We start from the raw sequence: 25,461 nt of genomic DNA, 5'->3' as shown, positions 1-25,461 counted from the left end.
AAATAAGTATTGGCAAGGATGTGGAGCAAAGGGAACCCTCAGGCACTGTTACTAGGATTGTAAATTGGTGCACTCACTGTGGAAAACAGTTTGGAAATTCCTTAAAAAGTTAAAAATAGAGGGCAGCCTGGGTGGCTCAGCGGTGCCACCTTTAGCCCAGAGTGTGATCCTGGAGACCGGAGATCAAGTCCCACATCGGATTCCCAGCATGGGGCCTGCTTCTCCTTCTGCCTGTGTTTCTGCCCTTCTCTTTCTCTGCCTCTCATGAATTTTAAAAAAAGTTAAAAATAGAAGTACCTTGTGATCCAATAATTCCACATGTGGATATTTGCCAAAAGGAAATAAAAACACTAATTTGAAAAGATATATGGTACCCTTATGTTAACTGCAGCATTATTTATAGTAGTCAAGATATGGAAGCAACCCAAGTGTCCATGGATAGATGAATGGATAAAGAAGATGTGTTATGTGTGTACACATACATACATATCTAACATATATACACATATGTACTTATGTGCAGGTTCTTGTAAAACCTCTTACTTATAAGACACATTGTTACACTATTTTGAACAGAGTACTCTTTGGAGAATACATATTAACATAAAACAGTGTCTACCATTGGAATTTTGTTTGTTAAAAGAGGACCCTTCTTGGATCCTTCAAAAGAGTAAATTACATGGATTTAAAAATAATGCATGGGGCATAACCACTCAAAGGCAAGTATTAACTATTGCTATAAATAGGCTTTAAAAGAATCCTTTTAAAAGCTATACTGCACAAGACTATTCCGTATGGATAACATAAACTTGTGGGACAAAATAAAATATATGTGTGTATGTGTGTATGTATGTGCATGCACACACACACCCCTCAGCCATAAAAAAAACAAAAAGATGAGATCTTGCCATTTGCAACAACATGGATGGACTTAGAGGGTATTATGCTAAGTGAAATAAGTCAGACAGAGAAGGACAAATACCATATGATTTCACTTATAAGTGGAATCTAAAAAACAAAACACATGAACAAACAAAAAGCAGAAACAGACCTGTAAATGCAGAGAACAAACTGATGGTTGCCAGAGGGGAGGAGTACGGACGTGCACAAAATGGATGAAGGGGATTAGGAAATAAAGGCTTCCAGTTGTGGAATAAATGAGTCAGAGGACTAAAAAGCACAGCACAGGGAATACTGTCAATGGTACTGTAATAGTGTTGTATGGGGACAGATGGCAGCTACACCTAAGGTGAGCAGAGTAACATGGAGACTTGTCAAATCACTATGTTGTATACCTGAAACTCATTTAACGTTGTGTGTCAACTTAATTTGTAAAAGTTTCCTCTCAACCATGATACTTTTCTCCTCTTCCTTATTCATCAAGTTTCTTAAAAATTTGCCTTGAAATATGGATCATCCATTCTCTTTTTTGTAGCTGCTATTTTACTTTCCTAATTGACCACATCAAACTTTTCCCAATCCTGGTTTTCCTTAATTCTTTTACAGAATGTGCCTTCCTCTGACCCTTTTCTTATCATTGACCAATACAACACAGCTTATAGCTCCCGTTATAGCTCTCTTGTTCTCTGGCTTTTCCTCCCTTTGGTTACTCTGTGGCTTTTTAATTCTATGCCATTCTTACCTGTCTGAATGTTTCTCTAGTCTTTCTTTGCCAGGGGTTTAAAAAAAAATCATCTTTATGTAGATGACTCCCAAATCTCTATTTACCTGCACATCTTTTTCATGAGAACCAATCTCCACATCCCAATTATACAATGTCCTTCCTTGCCTTGATCAGGGTCCAATTCAACCTACTTAAACATAAAATCTTCATTTTATCCCTCTGTAATGGTCATGTCACCTAACTGAAAGTTTCCTTTTCACCCTAATTTCTCCCAGACCCCTTCTCCTTATACCCTATATTGCCACATCTATAATTTCTACCACTCTGATCTTTCCCAATCATTTATTCACAGCCACTACCCTGATTACCTTATATCTCTTCTCTTGTAAAAGTTGGCAATTGGCTTTTCAGCCTCTACTCTTCTACTCTAAGAAGATACTGATCCCTCCATGCTTAGATTTGAGTCACTCTTTGCTCCGAGGTCTTCAGCTCTCCACGTTCTCCTAAAATAAGCTATTAAGTTACTTCCCTTTATCATGTTTTTAAGCCCCCCCCACTATAACAAGATTTTTTTTTTGCTTTACTTCCCTATTTGTATAACTAGTGACTTATAAGAACACAAAAGTATTACAAAATACACAGTCACATTTAATTGTCCCAACTTTTCTGTATGACAGTATTACTGTATTTTACAGATCATGAATCATGATTGTATATATTCAACATTTAAACCAAACTGGCCTACTGAGATGCTTAATGCATCCCAGAACCATGATTTTGCTAATGTCTTTCCCTCCAACATTGAGTAGTCTACAAAATTTTCATCTGACTAAATCCCACAGGTTCTTCAAAGTTCAGTCAAAGCTGCAATTGCCTTGCTAAGTCTTGCTTGATCTACTATTCAGGACTGATCTTTCTTTTCCTTTAGCTACTAAATCTGAGTTTGTACCTCTTTTAGAAAATACATCCTATTCTACCTCATTTTACATGTCAGTCTTATCTATTTTAATACATTATAATTTTACATTTTAATACATTATAAATTTCTTTATGGTAGGAACTAGACCTTTTTACATCCCTACAGAACTTAGCACAATGCCTGACATATAGCTGAAACTCAATATTCATTGAGAGGATAAATAAAGGTAAAAATGTACAACTGACTTTATATTGCTAGGCACATTGCATAGGGCAATTAATACTATATATGCTCAAATGTAAGATGACATTTTATTCCTCCCGAATTATCACATTATGCACGTTTATGTGCAGGTCCTTATAAAGCCTCTTACTTATAGGACACATTGTTACATTATTTTGAACAAAGGACTCTTGGAGAAGACATATTAACATAAAATAGTATCTACCATTGGAATTTTTGTTAAAAGAGGACCCTGCTTGGATCTTTCAAAAGAGAGGTAAATTACATGGATTTAATAATAACGCATGGGTCATAACCATTCAAAGGCAAATATTAGCTATTGCTATAAATAGGCCTTAAAAAGAACCCTTTTAAAAGCTATACGGCACAAGACTATGCTGTTTATATAACAAATAATAAACTGTGGGACAAAACAAAAGCACAACCACCATAATATTATGTTACAGTTTGGACTCAATGAGCACTCTTTCTCAAACCATGAGACAGAAGTGGAAATGCAGGTTTTTGAAAACTGTGTCAAATGAATGAAAAAGTGCTATCAAGGGATACCAGAGGCCTATGTGAAGAGAATGAATAGAATAACATGAAATAAAGTGAAAAATAGCAATATTCCTAAATTTATAATTTTATATGACACCTCTTAAAGACATAGAACTGGATAAATTAAATATTGCAAGTAACCATTTAACCACTTCTTCTTTATCTAAAAATGTATATATACATGAAGCAAATGTGTTTCTTTAAGTAGTTCCCATCTGGAAAAATGAGGCATTCCTCCTTGTGTGTATATTGGCCCTGGCATATGATTATCATCCCTCCAAAATTTTAAAGTTAGAGTCATCCATCCCCTTTTGCCTAAAAGAGGATAGAAAAATAGTAGTTTTTCAAAATATCCCACCTTATGCGACCTTAGGAAAAACAAATCAGCATCTATAGACTAAACTTAGAACCTGAACGTCTACAGGGCCCACAGAACTATTAGTCAATTTCCAAACGTATTCACAGAAGTGTAGCAAATGCAGTATATTGGAGCAGCACCATGCAATGGCTTCTATAAGGTCTAGAAAAGTTGAGTGTTTTTGGTAAAAGTGCCGCATGGTAAATGATGCGCCTTTGAAAGGTCTGCTTGAGACTTCACTTTCCTTTTCTGTGACTCTCATTCTTGCCACACTAGCTCAGATTCCTCACACATAAAATCTGGGCAGACTACATGAGCCTCTGTACAACTGTTCATCTCTCCCCCATTCCAATCTATCCTTGAAATTGCTGCCAGATTAATACCTAAAACACTTTCACCATATCAAGCCCTTGCTCAAAATATTCCGTGGCTTCTCTACTGGCTCCAGGATGAAGTCCAAATTCCTCTGTCTAACATGCAGAGTCCTCCACAGTTTGGCTCCAGTTGACCCTTCCAACCTTATCTACTATCAATTCCTTCTTCAGCTAAACTGGTCTCCTCACAGTCTCCCAAACTATCCTACCTTTGTTCAGATTGGTTCCTCATTTAGGATGCATTCCATCTCTTGTCGACCTATTCAAATTCTACCCATTGCCCAACACTCAGCTCAGATTCCATCTCCTTCTTGAAGCCTGGCCAGACCTCAGCAAGCTGAAGAGCTCTTTTTTTCCAAACTCTGAGAGCACTTTTGTTTGGATCAGTGGCTTCTAACCTTCTTGAGAATGAAGCCCTCTTTCTAACACCGAAATATTTCAGAACAGGAATGACAGACTACTTTTAATCTGCTGTTTGAAAAACTGCATAATGATAAAAATAACCCGTGAATTTTCAGATGTGAAAATGTGTATTTTAATAAAGATAATGGACTGTCCCCATGTGAAAAAGAGTTAAATATACATGTGGCCTGTTAACTTCCTCATCCTACAGACAAAGCTTTTTGCACAAAAGAATTTGCTGACCTCAATACTAGCTCTACAACTCCTGGGGATCTCTAAGCTGTACATGGAAAATTCTCACCTCCATAATCCAATTGTTATAGTAGGACCTTTGAGTTTGGATTCAATTTTCAGAGTCTTATCTCCCCCAACCAGTCTGTGAGTTCTTAGTGTTTAGTTCTTAGTTCGTAGTGTCACATACGTCTTTGAATTTCTGCTAGATTCTGGAATAGTTCTTTGTGGAAAAAAAACAAAGCAACCAAATAAATGGGGCCTTCCTAGGACACGTTAGGTATCGCGGGTTAACTTTTTTACCAATATTTTATTATAACATTTTTACATATATAGAAAAGTTAAAAGAAGTACACAGTGAATAGTCATAAAGCAACCACCTAAATCCCACAAGTAACATTTTACTATATTTACTTTTCCCTATTTCTTATAAAACCCTCTTATTTTTCATGTGCTTCAAAATAAGTTGCACAAACAATAAATATCCCCTCAACACTTCACCAGTCATATCATTAACTAGAGTTAATATTTGTTTCTGGTTCTTTTAACTAAAATGTACATATAACTAAATATACAAACCGTAAATGTGCCATGTAATGACTTTTAACAGATACCTACAATAAATTCCAAAGTGAGCTCTATTTTTAGTTTGTTATAATAATTGAAGCATGGCACAACAGTATGAAAAGATTGCTCTAATACGCATTAAGATAGTAATAGTCTTAATTTATGACATAGGCAATATTTAAGTAGAATTTAGTATGGAAAAGGAATAAGTGGAAGTTTATGTTTACTGAGCATCTACTATAGGTCACGCATCGTGTTAAACACTTTCCAAGCAATGGCTCCTTTCTTCCTCATGGCAACTTCATGAAATATTTCTTAATATTGTCACATTTCAAAGATGAGGCAACTGCAGTTGAAAGGTGTTTTAAAACTAGCCTAAGTTCACATAGCTAGTTTCAACTTTTTTTTTTTTTTGATTACCATCTTTCATGAAACCTTTAAAAAGTGAAAAGTCAAACATTTTCTAATTAGGGGCTTTATCATCCTTAATCATTGCTCTGATGGAAATCTGAACAATCAGCAAACAGCACAGCCATAGGAAAAGTCCCAGAATACCAGGGCACTGAATAAAAGTGTATCAGTGTATGTTGCAAATTAGCGGATGGTAAAATAAACTAGTGTATGAAGATTGGAAGCAGATGAGCTGGCGTGGACTCAGAACCTCAATCATATCAATCTGGAAAAATGGTTTACTTGCCTAAAATGTAATCAACCTACCAAATTTACATCTCAGATTATGCTTTTCCCCCCATATTTTCCCATTCTTCGCCAATTCACAGGAGTACCCCAGACATAAGCCCTACCCTTAAGTATTAACTGAACAAAAACTTATTGAGTAGCCCAGGTACTCAGAGTACCTGCAGCAGCCATTAGACAATTTGATGGACCTCAGAGGAGGAGGAGATATCCTCTTTCCCCCATGGAGACACAGTAGCCAGTCCCAGCAGATTTTTTAAAATATAATAATTTAATAGTACCTATTTTTTGAGTACGTAATAGATGCTCGTGCCTATGCTTAGTATTTTTAATTTTTTAAAGCACTTATTTGAGAGAGAGAAAGAGCACAAGCGGGAGAGAAAGAGGAAAAGAGAATCTTCAAACAGACTCCCTGCTGAGGATGGACCCCACTGAAGGGCTTGACCCTAGAACCCTGAGATCATGACCTGAGCCGAAACCAAGAGTCAGATAGCACCACCCACACACTCAATGCTTAGTATTTTAAATAGACATTGCCATAACACCATGATAAAACTGAAATCTCCATTTTATAATGGAGAAAACAGAGGTTTAGAGATATAGATAATGATGATCATGGTAATAATAACTAATAAATATTAAGCACTTCCTAGGGGGCACATTGTGTTCTAAGTGCTTTACGCATTCATTTACCATCCTTGCAACCCTACAGGTAGGAACTATTATTATCTTCAAAGGAAGCAGAGGCACAGAGCTGTTAAGTAATATAATTATTCAGCATCACACTAGCTAACCAGTGAATGGTAGAGCGAGCAGCCTGGCTTCAGAGCCTTCTCTCAAACCCCTGCGCTGTTGCTTCTCAAAACCCTCATGTCAGTTATATTGTTAGTAAGTAGCTACCCTGCATTTTTTTTTTTTTTAGCCAGGGTTAGTCCGACAGCAAAATCTATTTGTTACCATCACACAATACTGTCTTTCTATATTTTTAATATTATGCATTATCAACTTTAAGGTAAGCATCAAATGTAAATTTGTACTGAAATAATAATGTGTAAATAAGTACATTATTTCAGACAAAAATGTCCTCGTAGCTTTTCACCTGGAGTCTTTTCTCACCATCCACCTACTCTTGAATACAGTTTCAAAATACCACTGGAGTAGATTTCTGAAACACAGGCTCAATCATATCACTCTCTTGTTTGTGAGCCTCCAGGTTGGTCAGCTGCCACAGGATTGAATCCGAACTCCTGAATTTCGTATGTAAGGCTCTTTATCATCTGTTTTGGGCGACTGTCTTAGCACTCTGTGCATGTCCCTCAAAAAACACCACACACACACACACACACACACACACACACACACACACGGAGAGAGAGAGAGAATACTCCTGGGATTAGGGATGTCTTTGCTACAGCTGAACAATCCATGCTCTTTCTTCCTTCCTGGCTTGGCACCCAGTGTTTTTCCACCTCTTTTTCAAGACTCAATTTAAGTATTGCCTGTGTGCAGAAACCATCCTTCATCACCCTAGTCATAATTAGGTCCCCACCTCTCTGCATAATATAGCCCTTGTCATAAAGTATAGTGGTCATCTGATTATAGGTCTGCAAATCACAGTAGACTGTAAACTTCTCCTCGGCAAAAATGATATTTGGTAAATTTCTAGATACAAATCAATAAATATTTCTTGAATGAATAATGCAATGGTGAATATACAGTATGATATATATTGATATATATTCTAATTTTATAAATACAGATATATAGACTTTTCACCACAGTATGTATATATCCTTGTTCTTGCAATTTTTCCTCTTTTAAAATGTTTACCTCCAGTCATGACTCCTCACCATATTGTAAAGATACTAAGCCTAACTATACTCACTGCCTGAACTTTATATAATTCAGTCGTTTCTTGGAATATGTGGAAGTTGCATCATAATTGCTAAATACTATTAAATCCAACAGTGGCAGTTTCCATTAATAAATTAATTAGAATAGGTCAAATGTAAGTCAGTTACTATAGATCAAATTCAAAATCAGCAGGAATGTTGACTGTGGATGTACTTTGGATGGATGGCCTATGTAACTATTATATAAATTGGTCTGTGGAATCATTTTCAAAATTTGAAAAACAGGCTTTTAGACACTCACTGAATCTGGTAGTGCCTTTAAATAAAATGAATGATTCTCTTCTCTTGTAATCACTAGCCTGCATTATTTGCTTAGTCATATGCAGCATTCACTCAACAAATATTTGTTGACCGCCTAATCACTGCCAAGACTTCTGCTAGATGCTGAAGACACACACAGTAGTGAGCAGGTCTATCCTTGCCTTTAAGGAACACACAGACTCTCCTAAGCAAAACACATATAAATAGATATTATACTTCCTTCACTGAATCATACGCTTAGGGTAACATAAAAATTTCTTAAGGCAGATAAATCATGTAAGAACCAAGTTATTTGGCTATTGGGGCATTTGTGTTTTAGAGAGTAAAGAATGTGGGCTTTGAAATCAACCTTACAGGTCTTTGAAGCTTTTCTCCAAAACAGTACTATGCTGTTTAAACTCTTTAAAATGAGGTACATAAAAGTTAACTTTTTTTGTGGGTAAAATAAGGTATGCAGAAGGCATAATGATGTGCTCGATAAAGAATTTAATTCATTTCTTACTCCTTATTTTGTTAAAAAGTATTCTTTCCACTCACAATTCCTCTGAACAGTAATAGATGCAATGATAAAATAGGTAAGCATCTTAGATTTTGATTGACTTCATGTAAAAGAAATGTTTTCAATTTGCTTTAAAGGGAATTTTATAAACATATCACCTTGGGATGTGTTTGGTAGAGTTCATCCATCTTTTTCAGTATAATTGAGTTATTATAGGCATGAAGTGAAACTAAAAAGTCTACTCAACCAACAAATTACTGTTAACATAATAACAAGCTTTTACTTATAGAAGGGGTCCTAAAACTTAACATAAAACCTTAACATAAATCTTGATTATTTAGCAGTCATGTGTCAGATAACTTTATCTACCCTAAGTGAAGATGGAAAATTTGTAATTATATATTTTTTCCTATTATATTGTATATTTGGAGCCAAAAAAAAAATAAAAAGGAAAATGAGTCACTTTTGGAACTGGCACACAGAGACACACCACTTCATCTATATAGAGCTCACTCCCGGGCATCCTCGGCCATCATAACAAATTAGGAATTACTTAAGGCAAGTATTCTGGGAGTGAAGGATTAAGAATTAGCCAAATACTAGCACTCACTAAAGTTTCATAGATCTCCCTGGAGGGAATCTGACATTTTTCCCAGAAGACAGGATGTTCTAAGGAATATATAGATTTCTGATCATACTAAACTTCTGGCCCAGATAGTGAAAAGACGTCATAGAAATGTGATTTTCTGAAATTATTAGGTATTGAGAGTAGCTGAATACTGTTATACATAGAGTCATTAGTTTTTCAAGAAGCCTGGCTCTCTATAAACTCTAAGCCTAGTTTCAGCCAATAAGCATTGGAGTTCCTATTCTTACTATGAAAGCTATTTATAATAAACTATAGTATATCTACCAAACTGCCAGGTCCTACACATGCCACCCCTTCATCCTCTGACTTCACCTCTTAGCCACCCCCCCATTCATTTCATTCCCCTCCAGCCACACTACCTGAACTGCAACTCACTGCTCCTAGAACATAGTGCGCATGCTCCCAAATCCTGGCTTTGATAACTGCTGTTTCTATGGAGCCCCCAACAAATGCCACTTAAGCTGCTTCTTTGAGTGTTGCTTGGTTAGCATAACCTGGCTAAGTCAAGAGAAATGTGACCAAATTCATCACCCACTAAAAAATATTTTCTGAGATAGAAAATTGTTACTCTGAGCAGTAGCGTAACTAGAACTGCTTTTTAAATTTCACAGTATTACTGCTCCAATCCAAATGTGCATATAATAATGACTTATAATGAAAAGCAGAGAAGACTTCCCATCTCTGTTTGATCCCAGAGAAGCCTAACAGAGAGAGACAGCTGATGGAATTATAATTAAGTCTAAAGCTTTGAAAACTAGTAAGAGACAATCCCCTAAAACTTAACCTATTGATGCAATATGCTGAGCATGCACGACACCAGTAAGAAATCTCATACACTCACGCACACAAGAACTTAAAGACCAGAGTATAACTGCCCCACGGACGTGTCTTCAAAATGAAGTCATTTCGTCATCAAAGCCTCTGCCATTGGTCCTTTTACAGCTCTGCTGTTTGCTAGGAAATGGTGTTCTCCAGTCAAGAAAGCATCCATGTGGCAGGGAAGGCTCCAATGTTTAATAGGAAGGTGTCAAAAACAAAACAAAACAAAACCAAACCAAACCCAAAACTAGCAGGTGATGGGAATCACAATCTCTCCAAAGACTAACAGTGATTTTAAAACCCAAGCTCTAGACTCAGAACTTGATTCAAATACTGGGTCAGATATTAGTTCTACTAATGACAAAGACTGTGCCTTTAAACATTGACATTTCTAAGATTCCCTTTTCTTGTGTGTAAAACAGCAATAGTACTATAGATGTGCCTACAATCTAGACATGGCTTAATAGTTAATAGGGCATTTAGTAAGTCCCAAGTATGTTCCAGGTTTTCCTTATCATCCTCACAGCAAACCTGATGGAAGTTCTGCTATTATCCTTATTTCTACAGATGAGGAAAAGGAACCTAAAGGAAACACTGTTAGTAAATAGTAGAGTGGGGATTTGGACCCAGCCTCTTAACCATTATGCTGGTATGTCAGGAATTTTCTGAAGATTAATGAAACAAATCATGGAGAATGGTCAGCATAATGACTAACAATAAATTATTTATAAACACATTAGCCATTATTATTAATTGGCAATAGGCACGTGAATACTATTCTTATACACAACATAGGCAAATATTAAATTGGAAAAAATAGTTTGTTCATCCTTTCATAGCTTTTGCTTAAGAACGATTTATAAGAGGCCAATTATGTGGCTACAGGCAAACTTTAAAAATGTCAGTTAGAAATCCTTTTACTCACAATGTCCCCTAATCTTCCAGAAAGTAAATCATGTGCAGAATGTAAACAATAATAAAATTAGATTACCATGTTTCTATTGACAACAGAATATTTGACCACAAATATACAAATATAGCCTTTATAATGTAGCCTCAAACCATAATTTTATACACATTCACTCCAGTTTACATATTCCTTGTAAATAAGATTTCTTAAAAATACTCTAGTTGGATATATCTGTATTTTACTAAATTCACATTACAGTGAGAAAAACAAATTCAGATAATTTGTTAGTGTTCTAAGCTTTGTAGAAATGATAAAACAACTTTAAAATAGCTTCTGATAATATAAATTTGTAAAATTGAATTAACCTATCATCCTAAAAATATGCAATACAAAATTAAATAAATTTTAAAACGCAGAAAATTTAGCCACCTAATTCAAGATTGTATCTCTTATCATCTTGGAAATCTGATATACCAATTCAAAATTACTATTTGAATTACCATCAGAATTCCTGAAACTCTATTTGTAGTGGAAGATTCCAATTGCATCTGGTTTTATGTCACTTAAAGGAAAATTCATCTGCTTTAGGACAAGTTTAAGCTTCTTTTTGAGTTTGGATCTAAATTTACAACAGAGAAAACTCAGAGCTCTTGGCTCCACTTGCTCACACCTCTTTTCTGCCCATCCCCACTTCACATCTCCAGACAACCAAAAATAAACACTCACACTAGCAATATATGAACTGACCAATCTTACGCTGCCATAGACATAAGGCAACCAGCAAAAAACAAAGATGGAAAGAATCACTGCTTTGCAAACAAGGCCTTAATGAGGTATGGAAATAAAAATCCTTTTACTGCAATGGCCCCGAGTCGTTCCAAAGGAAGATTTCCCAGCTACTTCTCACACTTCCACAACACAGACATCAACACACAGCCTCTACCAAGTAGAGGCTTGAACATACACATTAGACATTCTCTCAGATTTGGTGCTTTTTAAAATGGATCTATGGGAGCATCACCAGCAAGAAGCTTAGGTCTTAAAAATTACGCTTTCACAATCTGTCTCTAATAGGAAATTTCTATTCCATCCTGTCTTGGAAGACTAACTGCCCCCTCACCCCCACCGCAAAATAGGCAAAACAGTTAAAAGAAAGCCACAATGGGTGTTTTTATAACCATCCATTAGTCTCGTCCAAATCAAGCTTTAAGTGTTTAATAGTAACTAAAATATTTATTAATTCATTTGGAAACATATCACTTCTAACAGTGCTTTTTTCAGGGCAAGGCAAGCATTCATTCATGCTACTATTTTGTATTTTTACCTATCTATGCTTTCTATCTCAAAGATTTATAAACTGTGCGAAACCAACAGCTAACTACAATAACGAATCAGAGAGAGGTTGGAATAGAACATAAAAGACGAATAGTTGAAACTTTTGAAATATGAAACAATCAAACAACTATTCTAACTGAAGAACATTTCATCTAGGAAATAAAAAAGCTCTGTATTGGAGGCTATAGTTCAGTGTCTTTCTCTCTTTATCCCTTAGATGAACCATGAAAATAGGCACTAGCCTGTGAGTACAGAACCTACAAACATTGAGTCTTATGATAATTTGGCAGCAGACTTAAGAAGAAACTTAATATTCTCTGCCTCTCCGTTCCATTCCCTTCTTGTTTGTTCTTCAGATGAAGTTATGGTTTTTGATACAGGAGATTTTCATGTTTTCTTAGCCTCATTATAGGGACAAGTGGTGGCAGGAAGTAAAAACTGGCTGAGAGAGAGAGAGAGACGACAACCTATGGAAACGCGGGCGAAGCCAACAACTGTGTAAACGAAATGGAAGTTTTGTTGACCTCATTAAGGAGACTGGTTTCAACTAAGCTGCAGTAGAGTCGCTTAAATATAAATCATGGCCTACAGAGCTAGAGATACTTGTTACGGAGTTAGGGGAGATGACTGATATTTTAAATCCTCTCTTAAATTTACATGAATTTCTTGTTTTGCATACTTCTAATTACTTGGTAAACAGTGCTGGTGTCGACATCGGTAAGATTTTCAAAGAAATACTAGGAAAATCTATAATGATTATATCTCAGGGAAGCTTGCCAGGCACTGGGAGTTCACTAATTTTAAGCTTCACTCCTCTAGTGGTGACGGAGGGCAATGAAATAGACACATTACGGTACACGTAAGCAGCATGATGAATTGATTCGAAAACTTAATAATAACCCAGAACTTTCTGATGTAGTTTGCATCTAAACAGGCATGTAACGTGGATCATGAAGTGAGTTTGGATCCATATTTCCAAACTTTATACTAAAATAAAACTGGATATCCCCAGTGGGTTGACCAAAATTCCCTTTATTCTTTGGATACTTCATATTCGTATCTTCTAACTACCCTAACTACCATAACCCTTCCAAAGTATACCGAGGAATGATGCCCACAATAAAGTGAGATGAGTAACTGCACTTGCCTGAAATAAGTCTGAAAAATTCATTTCAAAGACCTATGATAATTTTGGGGGTGTAAGTAATAATTTCTAAATATTTACCAGACTGGCTCAGCAGGTTCTACAATTATATAAAATACTGTATTATTTTGAACTATTTTAGTTATGCTAAAATTGTATAAGATATATATATGTTTGAATATGGACCAGATATCCAAGCCATTAAATGTAAACTGGTAGAAATCATCTAACCACTCCACATGCCCTTAAAAAACAAACCACACATTCACACTGTCTTCCTAGGGGGCAGTCCCCAACACATAGTCTGTTTCAGTATTATGTGGTTCTTATTTTGTAGGAGACGATTTGCCAGTGATGACAAAATTAAAATTTCATTTCTTTATACATAAATTATTTCATAAGTATTCCTACCAATGCATTATGGTTCTAAGCAAAATATATGCTTAGTGCAAAAGGGATTTAACATGGTCTTCTTTAAGTTACTTTAAATGATTGCCTTACTTGGATTTCTCAGCAAGGAGAATAACCATTTAAAGGTTTGCACCCGTGGGCCCCCTCTGACACTCCTGTCAGCGGCTACCTGCATGATGACACTGGCGTGAGGCCCACCAGCCTCAGGACCTACAGTGAGACTGCTCATGCCCAACCTACACGGGGCAGCAGCCATGCTTCCACCTGAAGCCAAATTGCAAAGAAGAGGAAAAAGGACTGCTTGATATTTTTATTTGCTCTATAAAATCTACTTAAATACCAGAATTGCCTTCCTAAAAATAATTTCAATTTCTTTTCGATCACCTACCAAAACGGAGTTTCAGATGAGAGGCCACCTTATCCAGAGATTTTTATTTTATTTTTATTTTTTGCTAGATCAGCAAAGTTTCTCCTTTTGACAGTGACCATTGTTCATAAACACTGGTAATGAAGGTATTCACTCAAAAAGTAAAATATGGACTATTTACACATTAAAAATAATCATTGTTGGTATAAAAATGAACATGTCTAATATCAGAAACTTACTCTATTTTTTGTATTATCAGAAATTTCATACCATTGCTAGCTTCAAAGGGTTTCACCAATACATACACATTGGAATATTGCACCAAACAATTATATGGCATTTAGTTTTGTTTATTTTTAAGAATTATGATAAAAATTCACCATGGTGATTGGGAAATGACGATTAAGGGTTTTATGGATAGAATTCTAACATGGATAATTCATTGTACTTCTAGTGAAACTTATGCTCTAAGTTCATTAAGGTCTGAAGCTTAGAAAGGAATAAGCACAAATATCCATGAAGAAGTAGTTTTTCAACAGGCTAAAGCAGAAACAAACACAACATGTAACATATCTTTGCATATGTTGAAGTTCTAAAATTATACACAGTACCTAAATAAATGCCCATAACAGCGACCAATACACACGGATAGCCTTACTTACATGTTTAGACTTAGAACTATACGGACTAAAATAGATATCTGCATAAAATTTACATATTCATATGTATTAATCATACAAAATAATTGTAACGGTACTATGTTTAACGTATACGATTTAGTTTTTAAGAAAGTAAACCAATTTCATGTATCTTCCAAATATGGTTGTACATTTGCAACCCAATTTTTGGTTTTTACTAATTGATATTTTACTGGTCATGGCCATAAGAACATCAGGCACACAATTTTATTGGTATTTAGAAACAATCCAGTCCAACATTACCTTTAAACAAATGTTGTTATATTTAGTAACAAAAGGGAAAGTACCATGAAGGAAATATTTCCAAATTCTCCTTGCTCATAGAGTAAATCAATGCAAATTGATACTGTGCTCTGGAGAATGATCAACAAGGAGCTAAAAAACACTCCAAGGTTAGAAATGTTCCGCACGTGTGCCTATAATATGTACATAAACATATATACGCATTTGTGCCAAATAAAACCAGGCTGTGATACAATAATTTAGCACTGTGCAGCTCCTGAGGAGGAAAACTGATTCACAAGTCAAATTGTCTAAAGGGGAGCGAGTACGGTTAGTTTCATGGGTTTGACAACTGCAATTACAACCACCTCATAACAAAGCATGTACTGACGAAGAAACAAGGTGCAAAGCAAACAGGGGAAGGCAGCCACTCACCTTCGGTGCCATTGGGAGTCATGGAATTACTATTTCTATGAGAGTTATCGAGTTTGGGACCACTGGGGGACTCGCTACTACCACTCAGACGGCTATGCGGGCTGGTTAGATCCTGCATTTCCATAGACCTAAAGACAAGAAGCCTTCCGTGTGACAGATGTACCAAATTCATAACACTACTATTTAATGTGCTAACGACTTGACACCTTTGAAACACAGTCACACAAAAGTCCCATTGTATCTATTTTCTTAGACTCCAAATGGTCCATCTTACATTTTAACTTCGGTCATGCTTTCATAACATGTGGTGTTCAGAGGTGTCGTTTGCTTTACCTGCCCAACCGAACATTCACATGGCACTTTGAAAATCTTTTTTCTTACACAGCTTATCAAATCGCAATGAGACAACTGTATCTATTTTAATTTTCAAAGAGAAGAAAATGCAGTCGTGTTTTTTATATTGAGAAAAAGAGAGGCATGATTTCTGTAAAAGGCAAATATGTAAACAGGTATAATAGGGAAAAAAAATCACTTTTCTATGGCATCTGTTTCATCTGATAAATTAGCACTAGGTACTCCCTTATAATTTACCACCCAATTGTAATTTAATGGGTCTCCAAACCAAATAAAACACTTGAAGCCTATAGTGCAGTGACAGGGAAAGAGATAGTCCTGATGCATGTGTTTACTCTGGCAAACTGCTTAATTGTTCCTCTGTTTCCCTTGAAACAAATGCAGCATTAAAACATTATGATGTCGGCTCACTTGTTTGCTTTGTGGATTACATACAGCGTGCCCAATTGAAAAGGGATAAGGCCAACATACAGGGAGTCCCTGCGAGCATTAGCACTTGGAATACCTCAGCTGTCACTTATTCAGAGAAATAACAATTCTACTTCAATGCTGCAATTTTGCATTTTTACCATATAAAAACATTTAAATACCCCCCCCCAACCCTTTTAGACTCAGTAGTTACTTATCTATAAAATTATGGTACAGAGGCCACTCCTCTGGTTCATAGTTGCAGAACTATCCATTTATATTTAATATTCTATTAATAGAGAGGAGGGGGTTTATCTAAAGCAACTAAAAACACACCTAGATACTCTTTTGCTTTCTGGCAGCCAATTAAAAAAAAAAAAAATCTAAGGCCCATTCACTTTACTTTAAACTTATGTGTTTAAAAAAAACAAGAAGAAGAAAGAAAAAAAGAAAAATAAAAGGAGGGGGTATTAACGTTCCACTGAAGTGAGGACTGTCCCTGCCCCCCCCCTCCCAACCAGGTCAATAAAAGCTAGTTTCTTTGGAGATTGCACTTAAATAGTTTTTAAAATAGCTTAATATGAACCATGTAACTTCTAAATGAGTTTTTACTCTTCCAAATCTTCTAAATCCAGGCTAGAAATGGCTTGCAATCCAACTTTTCTCTCCTAATTCACATTACACATTCACAGTTTACCTAACACCAGAAACTATAGCCCATAATCATTTTCAAACCCAGGCTCCTATTCCCTCTCTACATACTTAAAATGTTTTACAAGCGCGCACACACACAAATTGCTAAGTAATTTCCAACAGAGGCTGTTGCTATTAATAGAAATAATTAAGAAATACTAGACAAAAATAGATATGGGTCACAGAAAGGTAATCTCCAAAAATGTCAAATATCCTTACCTGCAACTTGAGGAAACAGCAACATCTGAACTGGTTTGAGATGTTTGCACCTGTGAGCAGGGGGTAAGAAATTAGAAGCTGTTGTTACTCTGCTTCAGTGTCAGCTCTTAATTATACAGAGCACATGGCTGAGAACGACAATGCTCTCTTTTAACCAAAAGAGAAAAAGGAGGATACTGCAGCAGTGAAAGGCATATTGTCTTTAAGTTGAGGTCTCCACTGTTGTTTCCTCCAGCAGGTCTACCCTCCTCCTCCCCTTGTCAGGGGGGAAGGCAGCCAAATGACGGGATAGTGATTCATCACTGGCCTATGACAGCTGCAAACGGGATTACCCCTCCCCCAATCAACATGCAAAGCAGCCTTGCCCAGGCAGCTTGGAAAAGGTGCTTGGAAAAAAAAAAAAGAAAAGAAAAAAATAGCTATTAGCAAAATGAGTGTGTTTCACAGCAGTTCAAGAATTAATCCTCCTGCATCCTCAGAAGATCTTTCATCTCGTGCTATCACCAGCTGAAACCGAGTTCCCGCCCACCCCTCTGCCTCCTGACAGTCTCTTATCCTTATCAGGATGGTTTTCGCCTAGATTTACTATTTGCCACTTCACGTCTACTGACGCGGCTTCTGGGCAACTTTCGGGCAATGCTGGGCTGACTCAAAACGGCCAAGGCAAGTGTTCACACCCCAAAGCACACCACTGGGGATGGGCTCAGTTACTCGTGCAGACGTACGACTCCCGAGCGCTCCTCCCGCACTGCCTGGCTGAAAACAGAAGCAGCAGTTAGCTTTCCGTTCAGTTTTCTGCCGTTTAAACCAACCAGGACAACGGATGGCTCCACGATCAAGTCAGTGTCCCAGTTAGCCAGCATTTGGGTGCCTTTTGTCTCCAGATGAATCAACCAGGTGAACGTGCGGGCTCTGCTAGTCCCTGTCCTTCCTCCAGAGGCAGCGCGAACTGCCAGCAGGTGAAAAGCTCAGGTGAGGGTGGGCTGCTGCCTTACAAGCTCGGGCTGACGCCTCCCAGCGAGGAGCATTCTGAAAAACGCTTAAAATGACTCAGAATTCCAAATCTTTGATGTGCATTTTCATTCAACCTGAACTGACATCAATTAGGGCTACAGAACAAAGATGAGGACTGAAGCATCTCAAATGGCATTAAAGTGATCCAACCAAATATCTGCTCTTGAGTCGTTATTTTTTAAATTCTGATTGATGAAAACTAAGAAATTCTACCTTTTTTTTGGTGAGAAGAGCACATTGTTACAGTCTGAATGTCTTGGTGTAAGGTTATGTGAAATTTCTAGGTAGGGGTTTCTAGAATATGTGCAGGACGGAAAATAATTAAGAGATGCATTAAGTATTAAGTGAAAATTAATTTTAATGCCTGCAGATAGGTCATTTTGTGATAGCAGGGGTCCGCAATTTTTGCCAAAAGTAATGCTCTCACACAAGATTAAATGTTTTCCTTTAGAAACTGCAGCAATCTACCTCAAGGATAAATTTCCTTTTTTTTTTTCTTTTTTCTGCTTTTATACACCTGGAATAAATTATAGGTGAGAACTAACTTAGTTTTAAGAACTCTCTTGGCCCAATTATGGGAAAGAGTATGTAAAACACACTTTCTGTTAAATGTTAAAATACATTCCTATTTTAACATTGGCTAGATAGTATAATCTTGGAAATATAAGTTTAGTTTCATTGTATACTTTGCAAGTTTGATTTTGTGGCTTAACGTATCATTAATTAAATTTCAAAGTCAAACTTAAGAATGAACTTCAAAATAAGTCAAACTTAAAAATAAGCTATTCTAACATGTTTTCTCACTGAAAAAAAATGCATTTGCACAACAGCATTTTTTTTTAAAAAAATGCTGGCCTGACTCAGTCTCTACTGTACTTTCATACACTACAATTTTTGAAAGCCCATATCCATGATCTTCATTTCATTAAGTATACTTCAGATATATTCTTTTGTGTCTCAAGGATTATTTAAACCATGTGTTGTGTGTTACTGTATTTAAAAATGACTCTTTAATCAAAATAACTTTAAAACAACTAATCCTCACTTAGGCTGGTCAGCTGAATCCACATCGTGGTCCAGGAAAAATAAATCTACTCTCAAGAATGCGAATGCAGACAACAATTAGACACAGATGTGAGCAAAATTAGTTACAGTTTACAAAATGCTACACTTCACATGCTTTTAGTTTTTTATGTGTAGTACAAGATTACAGTCCAGTAAGGAAACATACTCCTAATAATGACTTATCTGCAAAGAACACCTATTTCTGATTGGTGTTGATTTTTTCTTATGTTTGGCAATATCTCTGGAAGTTTTTGTGTTTTAAAGGTCTGAGAGCATAAGGTGTTTCAAAAATCATTAACTAGGCCCATTCCCATTCAAAAAGAATTAAAAAAAATTATCTCATGGTTTTCAGAAAAATGCTGTTAGGTGTTCAGTAGGCTTACATTTTCTGCTTCCCATCCATAAACTTAACATGTTTTCTTGTCTTCTTCTAATCTGGTATCTTTAATTCAAATGTTCTAGGAGTTTGAAAATATTTCCCATAACATTACAAATAGTCATCTTCTATTACAACGAAGTCACTTCACTTTAATGCTCTTTCAAATTCTTTGTACAGAAAACCCACAGCAGCATACTGAGAGTTGCACAAAAAAAAAAAAAAAAAAAAAAAACAAAGAGAAAAAAAGATAGAACTTCGTAGAATTTAAATTCAAGAATTCTGAACTAGTAACTTTGACTTCTGATTAGTTAATGAGGTCTTTTAAGTTTGCCTTTTTTCTAATTAAATTTATAATTCTTCACAGATGTAACTTTTGTTGATGTTCAATTTGTCTCTCTCATTTTGTTAAACCTCACATAGTACTTCGCCAATCCATTGAATAGCCACATTAAATCTGTTAATACCATGCTCTTCAACCCCAGAAATTATTTCCAGAAGGCAAACTTGCTTTGAGAGATCATCAAACAAGACTTAAGGTACACATTTTATCACATTTTCCCTACCACAGAGCTCAGGATGCAGAGCAAAATTCATGACTTTTGCACTGTTTATTATACTTTGCTAAATTACAAATCAAAAGCATCTGACAGCAGATCATGTATGAAGCCAAAAAGTTAATAATGTTCTGTGAAAAGTAAACTGTAAATGGAAAAGGATTCTAAATCTCAGCAGCACAGAGCAAATAAAATGTAGGTACTTGTCTAAATTATGGGTTTTCCATAGGCTTTTTTGCTTGCTAGAAGCAATTTTTATAAAATGACTATAATTTAAAACTTTTTTTTCTCCAAACTAAAAAGAAATTTTCAAAGTGAAAGTACTGAACTTATCTAAATAAATAGAGTTGGCAGGCAAGCTGGTTTTGCCCAACCACAGATCAACCTGAGTACTCCCAAATTTGAAAGACAATGGCAATTTTCTAATCAGAATGTATTTTATAAGAATGAGCCTTAGGCATAAATCTGCTTTTTAATCAGAATATATCCTTGCTAAAATTTTCCTCGATCAATATTTCTAACTATGGTGTCAGTGCTGTAATAAAAACCTGAACCTAAAATCGAAATGAACTTCTAGGAAGAGGCAGATGTCTTTTCAATGTTAACACTTATTTGCTCCTTTATCAGAGACTATAAAATGAATGCTCCAACACTATTACTGATTTTAATGTAACATGCTGTATCTCGAACTTCCTCGTTTGAAAAAAGTGACAAAAATCGAGTCCCCCGTGAAAACAAAAACAAGCATTTAAACGACACTGGTGCCACTACAGTTTTAAAAGATTGTTTTCAAAATGAGCATTCATCGAAAATGTTGAATGAAATACCTTTGCTATCTGATTAAATGGGAGAAGGAATTTTATTCTCGCTACAAGTCTTTCTCCTCTTTCTTGTGTATTCTAAAATATGAATCTTCGCATTCAACTCGAAATTTTCTTTTGAGAAAATCATTTATCATGTCTACGAAACTCACATAGCAGTTGACTTCCTTCTGGCAATCTAAAACTGAACAGTGGCTCAATTAGGCTTCTCTGTCTGTCACCGCGAAGAATTTTCAGAATTGAAAACCCAGGGCTGTTTGCTCACTTACTGAACACTCTGGGCCTTAGGAGAACTCAAGCAGCAAGAAAGTCAAATATCAAATATTTGATAATGCAGAAAAGCATGACTATTTATGTATGCATGTCCTCAAACCTCCAGACGGTGGGCGAAAAAACTCACAGAAGCCTAAAATAGAAGCTACTCTGAAAGACACATTAAAAAAAAAAAAAAAAAACAACAATCCTAACCCTATAAAACTACACTTTGTGCTTAACTGCTGACTCTTTGTACCCCTTGTCATTTAAAGAAATGCAACATCAAAACACTTGTCTAAATTCAATGACAGGTCTGAATTTATTGAATTCTTGCAAAAGCTACTTAAACGTGTTCCAAAACTTCTCCCAAGAAATAGAAGCCCATGAGTCATTAGCAATATACTGATTTGGAATGACAAATAACTTTAAATGGTAATTTCAAAAGTTTGAGAATCCCGTTTTACATTTCAAGGTCCATTCAAGTCGTGCAAAGTGTCAATAAGTGAAAAGTACATTAATTTAGCGAACGTTTGTTATTTCGCCTTTTGAGGAGGAGCCTGTTATGATCCAACGCTTGGGGGAAATTTGTTTATTGAAGCCAAAGGATTTCCTGCCCTAAAAAGTGGCATCAGTTGATGTCTGCTACCTGTTTGTGCTCTCAAAATGGTAATCCCTTCCTCGTTTTCTCCTATCAAGCCGAGGTGTGGGTGAAAAGTCATCTGCGTTGGAGAGATGATACACACGCACTTAGCGCCTCATTCACTCTCCCACAGTGATCTGTGCGGTTCGTGCAGCAAATCAGGAGGGAGGTGAGGTGACCTCCCTGCAAGGATGCGGCCGTGAGTCCCGGTCCTACCGATCACAGGCGACAGTGATCAACAGTTAATCTGTAATTCTCTCTTAAGGATGCTAGTCGCTCAGACAATCGGGGGGGGGGGGGGGGGTCAGGAATCCTCCTTCTAGGATGGAGCCCCTGTGGCCGACGGAGCCCCCAGGTACAAAGTGTCAGGCTCTTGCTTTTATTCTGCAGCAAAGCCCAACACCCCCGACTGCGCTCCTGCTACCTGGGGTCTCGCCCACGGGGCCGCGGGGGTCAGTCCCTGGGGCTTCCCGAAGGGTCGGCGAGTACTTACAGCGCTCACGTCTGCCGCGTCCACCCGCTCACGGCGCCCCTCGGAACGCTCGGGTCTAGCAGACCTCCATGCCCGGCGGGCGGGGCTCCCGGGGCGGGGGGGGGACGCGCGAGCTCAGCAGCGGCCCGCGGAGCGCGGCGCAGCGGCGAGCGGGGCGCCCCGGGACGGGGAGGCCGGGCCGCGGGCCCAGGCGCCCGGCCGCTGCCGCTGCTGCTGCTGCTGCTGCCCCTGCTCCTGCTCGCTCCGGCTGCCGAGCGACTGAGCGCAGACGCTGCCCCCCGCGCGGTCCCCGCCGCGCCGGCCGCCCACAGGAAGGCTCAGAGTCGGAAGTGGCTCTGCAGAGTGGCTCCCTCGCCCCAAGCTCGGAGCCATCGGCTCCCACCGTCCTGTAGGGTCACCTCTGCGCGCCCCGCGCTCCTCGCGCACCGAACAGCAGCCGCAGATAGCATCTGGGAGCCTAGACAAAGGACCGGCGCAGCCTCATCCCTCGGTGTGTTGGCGCAGCCTTGTAGGTCTGCCCGTGGAGCCTCGGGGCTTTTCTTGTTTTTGCAACGCAAACCACAGCTATTCTCTTGTTCTAACCTTATTGGTTTGAATGCAACAATTGAAAGGAGCCCTGCTCCGTCTGACTCAACCTTGCTGCTTAAAAAAAATTTATTATGTAAATGAACGCGCCCCATGCTATCTGGATAAACAGCTGTGTGAGAAGAGGTTCCCTGAGACACTGTCAACACACATCTCCTGCTGCAGCAGCTACCAATTACGAGCTTTGGGGAGTAGTTACACGTTATCTTTTAAACTTTTCCAAAAGTTTCTTTTTTTTTTTTTTTCAGGCCCTGAAACTTGGGGAATCAATACTTTTCAAGAAAAAAAAATTTTTTTTTCTTTTTCCAAATGCACCAACTTACAGGTCTGGGAAAAATTTTTAAAAGAGAGAGAGAGAGAGAGAGAGAGAGAGAGAGAGAGAATGGCCACTTATTTATTAAGTAGGAAAAAGGAGAAAAGAAGCAACCGTGTAAACTGTTACCAGTTTAACAATGAATGCCTGAATGATGATTCTGCAGTGATTTCTAGAATGGCTAGTTTTACAGGAACAGCTTTTTTTTGTTGTTGTTTTTTTTTTTTTTTTTTTTTTTTGGATATGAACCAGATAGTATTTCAGTGTTAACATCTTAAAGTCATTTTGGGGAAAAGATTTATTTTATCTAGAACGTACACTTTGTTCTTTTTAAAAATGCTAACTAAATTCACAGTCTATGCATGATAATCCATAACACTTATCTGGAGAGTTGACCTATTCACATTATCACTAAATTACAGCTTCAGTTTAAAATATTTACTTACTATCACGTTTTAGGCAAATAAATGACTTCGGTTGTTAGATTGATGACAACCGTTATATTGATTTCAAATATTTAAAGAAGGCATCATCGATGTGCCCATTATGTTTTAATTTGCCAGTCCACACCAAAGTTCAAATGCAAATGTTTATTTTGATACTACTCACTTATCATAACCAATCTTGTTCTCCAAAGTAAAATCTTTATACCCATTGGATTTTCTTTAAAACTGTTTTGCCATTAACGGTAATACTATTCTATGTATTTGGTCGTTTTATTAATGATAAAAAGCATCTCTCTCTCTGTTTTTTTTTTAAGGCTCTTGCTTTCGTATGAAAAAACATTTTTAAAATCACAGTCAATTCTTAAATGATTTTATGATACATTTCCAGATCACCAACTAATAAAACAGATACACACAATCTTACCTTTTCTTTGCTAATTTGTAAATGAATGCACCATTCCCATGCAACCAAAACAAAAAGCTTCTAATGAACAAAATTCAGTATGGGCTTTCTCCCCCTCTCCCCCCTGAAAGGATGCCAATCTAAATTCCTCAGAAAAGAACGCATTGTCAAACCTAAGAGTCAGCTTAAACTGCAAACTCACCTAGGATTTCATTTTGTATGGTACCGGCAAGGAATCATGGGCTAGTCATCTGCCATATTTGGGAGACTAGGTCAAAAATCAGTTGATTGCTATTGGATCTGTTCATATATGCAGCAGAAATAGAATTACATTACCACCTACAGCACTTTCTCAAACCAGAAGTATCAGTTATTCAATATACTAAAGTATATATGCAGAAAATAAAATACAGCACATAATGGAGGTTTCTAGTGCTGTGAAATAAAATGTGATGTTACATTGATTCAATCTATGACATCAAGCACCCACATAGTAACTGCTTTTGCTATCATATTTATTCTTAAGGTCCATAAAATAAAAATCTGAGGTGCTGGTTGGAGAATTCAACCCTGTTTGAAACTGTACATTAAGCTATTATACTCATGCTTCCCACAGTTTAAAACTTATTTTAGATGTGAAAGGATAAAATATTAGTTTTCTGACCCACGAGAGATTATTTTTGCATATCCAGGAGACACAAACTATACGAAGTCAAAGCAGCAGGATATCATGTAAAGTATCTGACTTTTATATATAAATAACTTGCATATATTATAATCAAATTAATCATATTACAGTAGTTTTTATATTGAAATTCAATTATTTTTATTTATATAACCAAACAAGATACCATTAAAGAAATGATGCATGTAATAATGAGGAAAATTATGAAAAGCATGATGAAGGTAATATGACCACTAATATGACACAGGTCATGCTTCATAATTATGTAACAAAGAGCTTAGTCATTGGCTAAAAGAAATGTCCATGTGCATATGTGCCAATTTTAAATGGTTTCCTTTTCCTAAAGCAAAATTAGATGGATTAAAAACAATCACATGCTTATCCATAAATTTTATCTGGATACTACTCCTGAATATCAAGTATGCAATAATTACCATACAACTTACACCAAAAACAAGTTATTCTCCAATAAATAGCCAATATGTAAGCCATTACTAATAAGATCCAGTTTGTAGCA

At 36.9% G+C, this 25,461-nt stretch overlaps 1 protein-coding gene across 8 annotated transcripts in view; it reads right to left on the bottom strand.

The window, feature by feature from the left end:
* Positions 1-24,355, bottom strand: part of EYA1 (EYA transcriptional coactivator and phosphatase 1) — a 172,369-nt gene extending 148,014 nt beyond the window's left edge. For 4 of the 8 annotated variants that reach the window (XM_041769372.1, XM_041769374.1, XM_041769373.1 and 1 more), the window contains exons 1-3: positions 18,104-18,399; positions 17,292-17,341; positions 15,618-15,745 (exon numbers count right to left, since the gene is read on the bottom strand). In XM_041769372.1, the coding sequence (XP_041625306.1) occupies positions 15,618-15,745; positions 17,292-17,341; positions 18,104-18,154 (229 nt within the window). In that variant the 5' untranslated portion in view covers positions 18,155-18,399. Of the gene's footprint in view, positions 1-15,617; positions 15,746-17,291; positions 17,514-18,103; positions 18,400-22,512; positions 22,611-24,280 lie in introns of those variants that run through there. The other 4 variants (XM_041769377.1, XM_041769380.1, XM_041769379.1 and 1 more) reach the window with 4 other exon arrangements.
* Between the last annotated feature and the right edge of the window lie 1,106 nt (positions 24,356-25,461).

This window comes from Vulpes lagopus, chromosome 9 (assembly GCF_018345385.1).
Source record: "Vulpes lagopus strain Blue_001 chromosome 9, ASM1834538v1, whole genome shotgun sequence".
NCBI classification, from domain to species: domain Eukaryota; kingdom Metazoa; phylum Chordata; class Mammalia; order Carnivora; family Canidae; genus Vulpes; species Vulpes lagopus.
The sequence above is the reverse complement of the archived record's forward strand: the minus strand, read 5'-3'. Positions and strand labels throughout refer to the sequence as shown.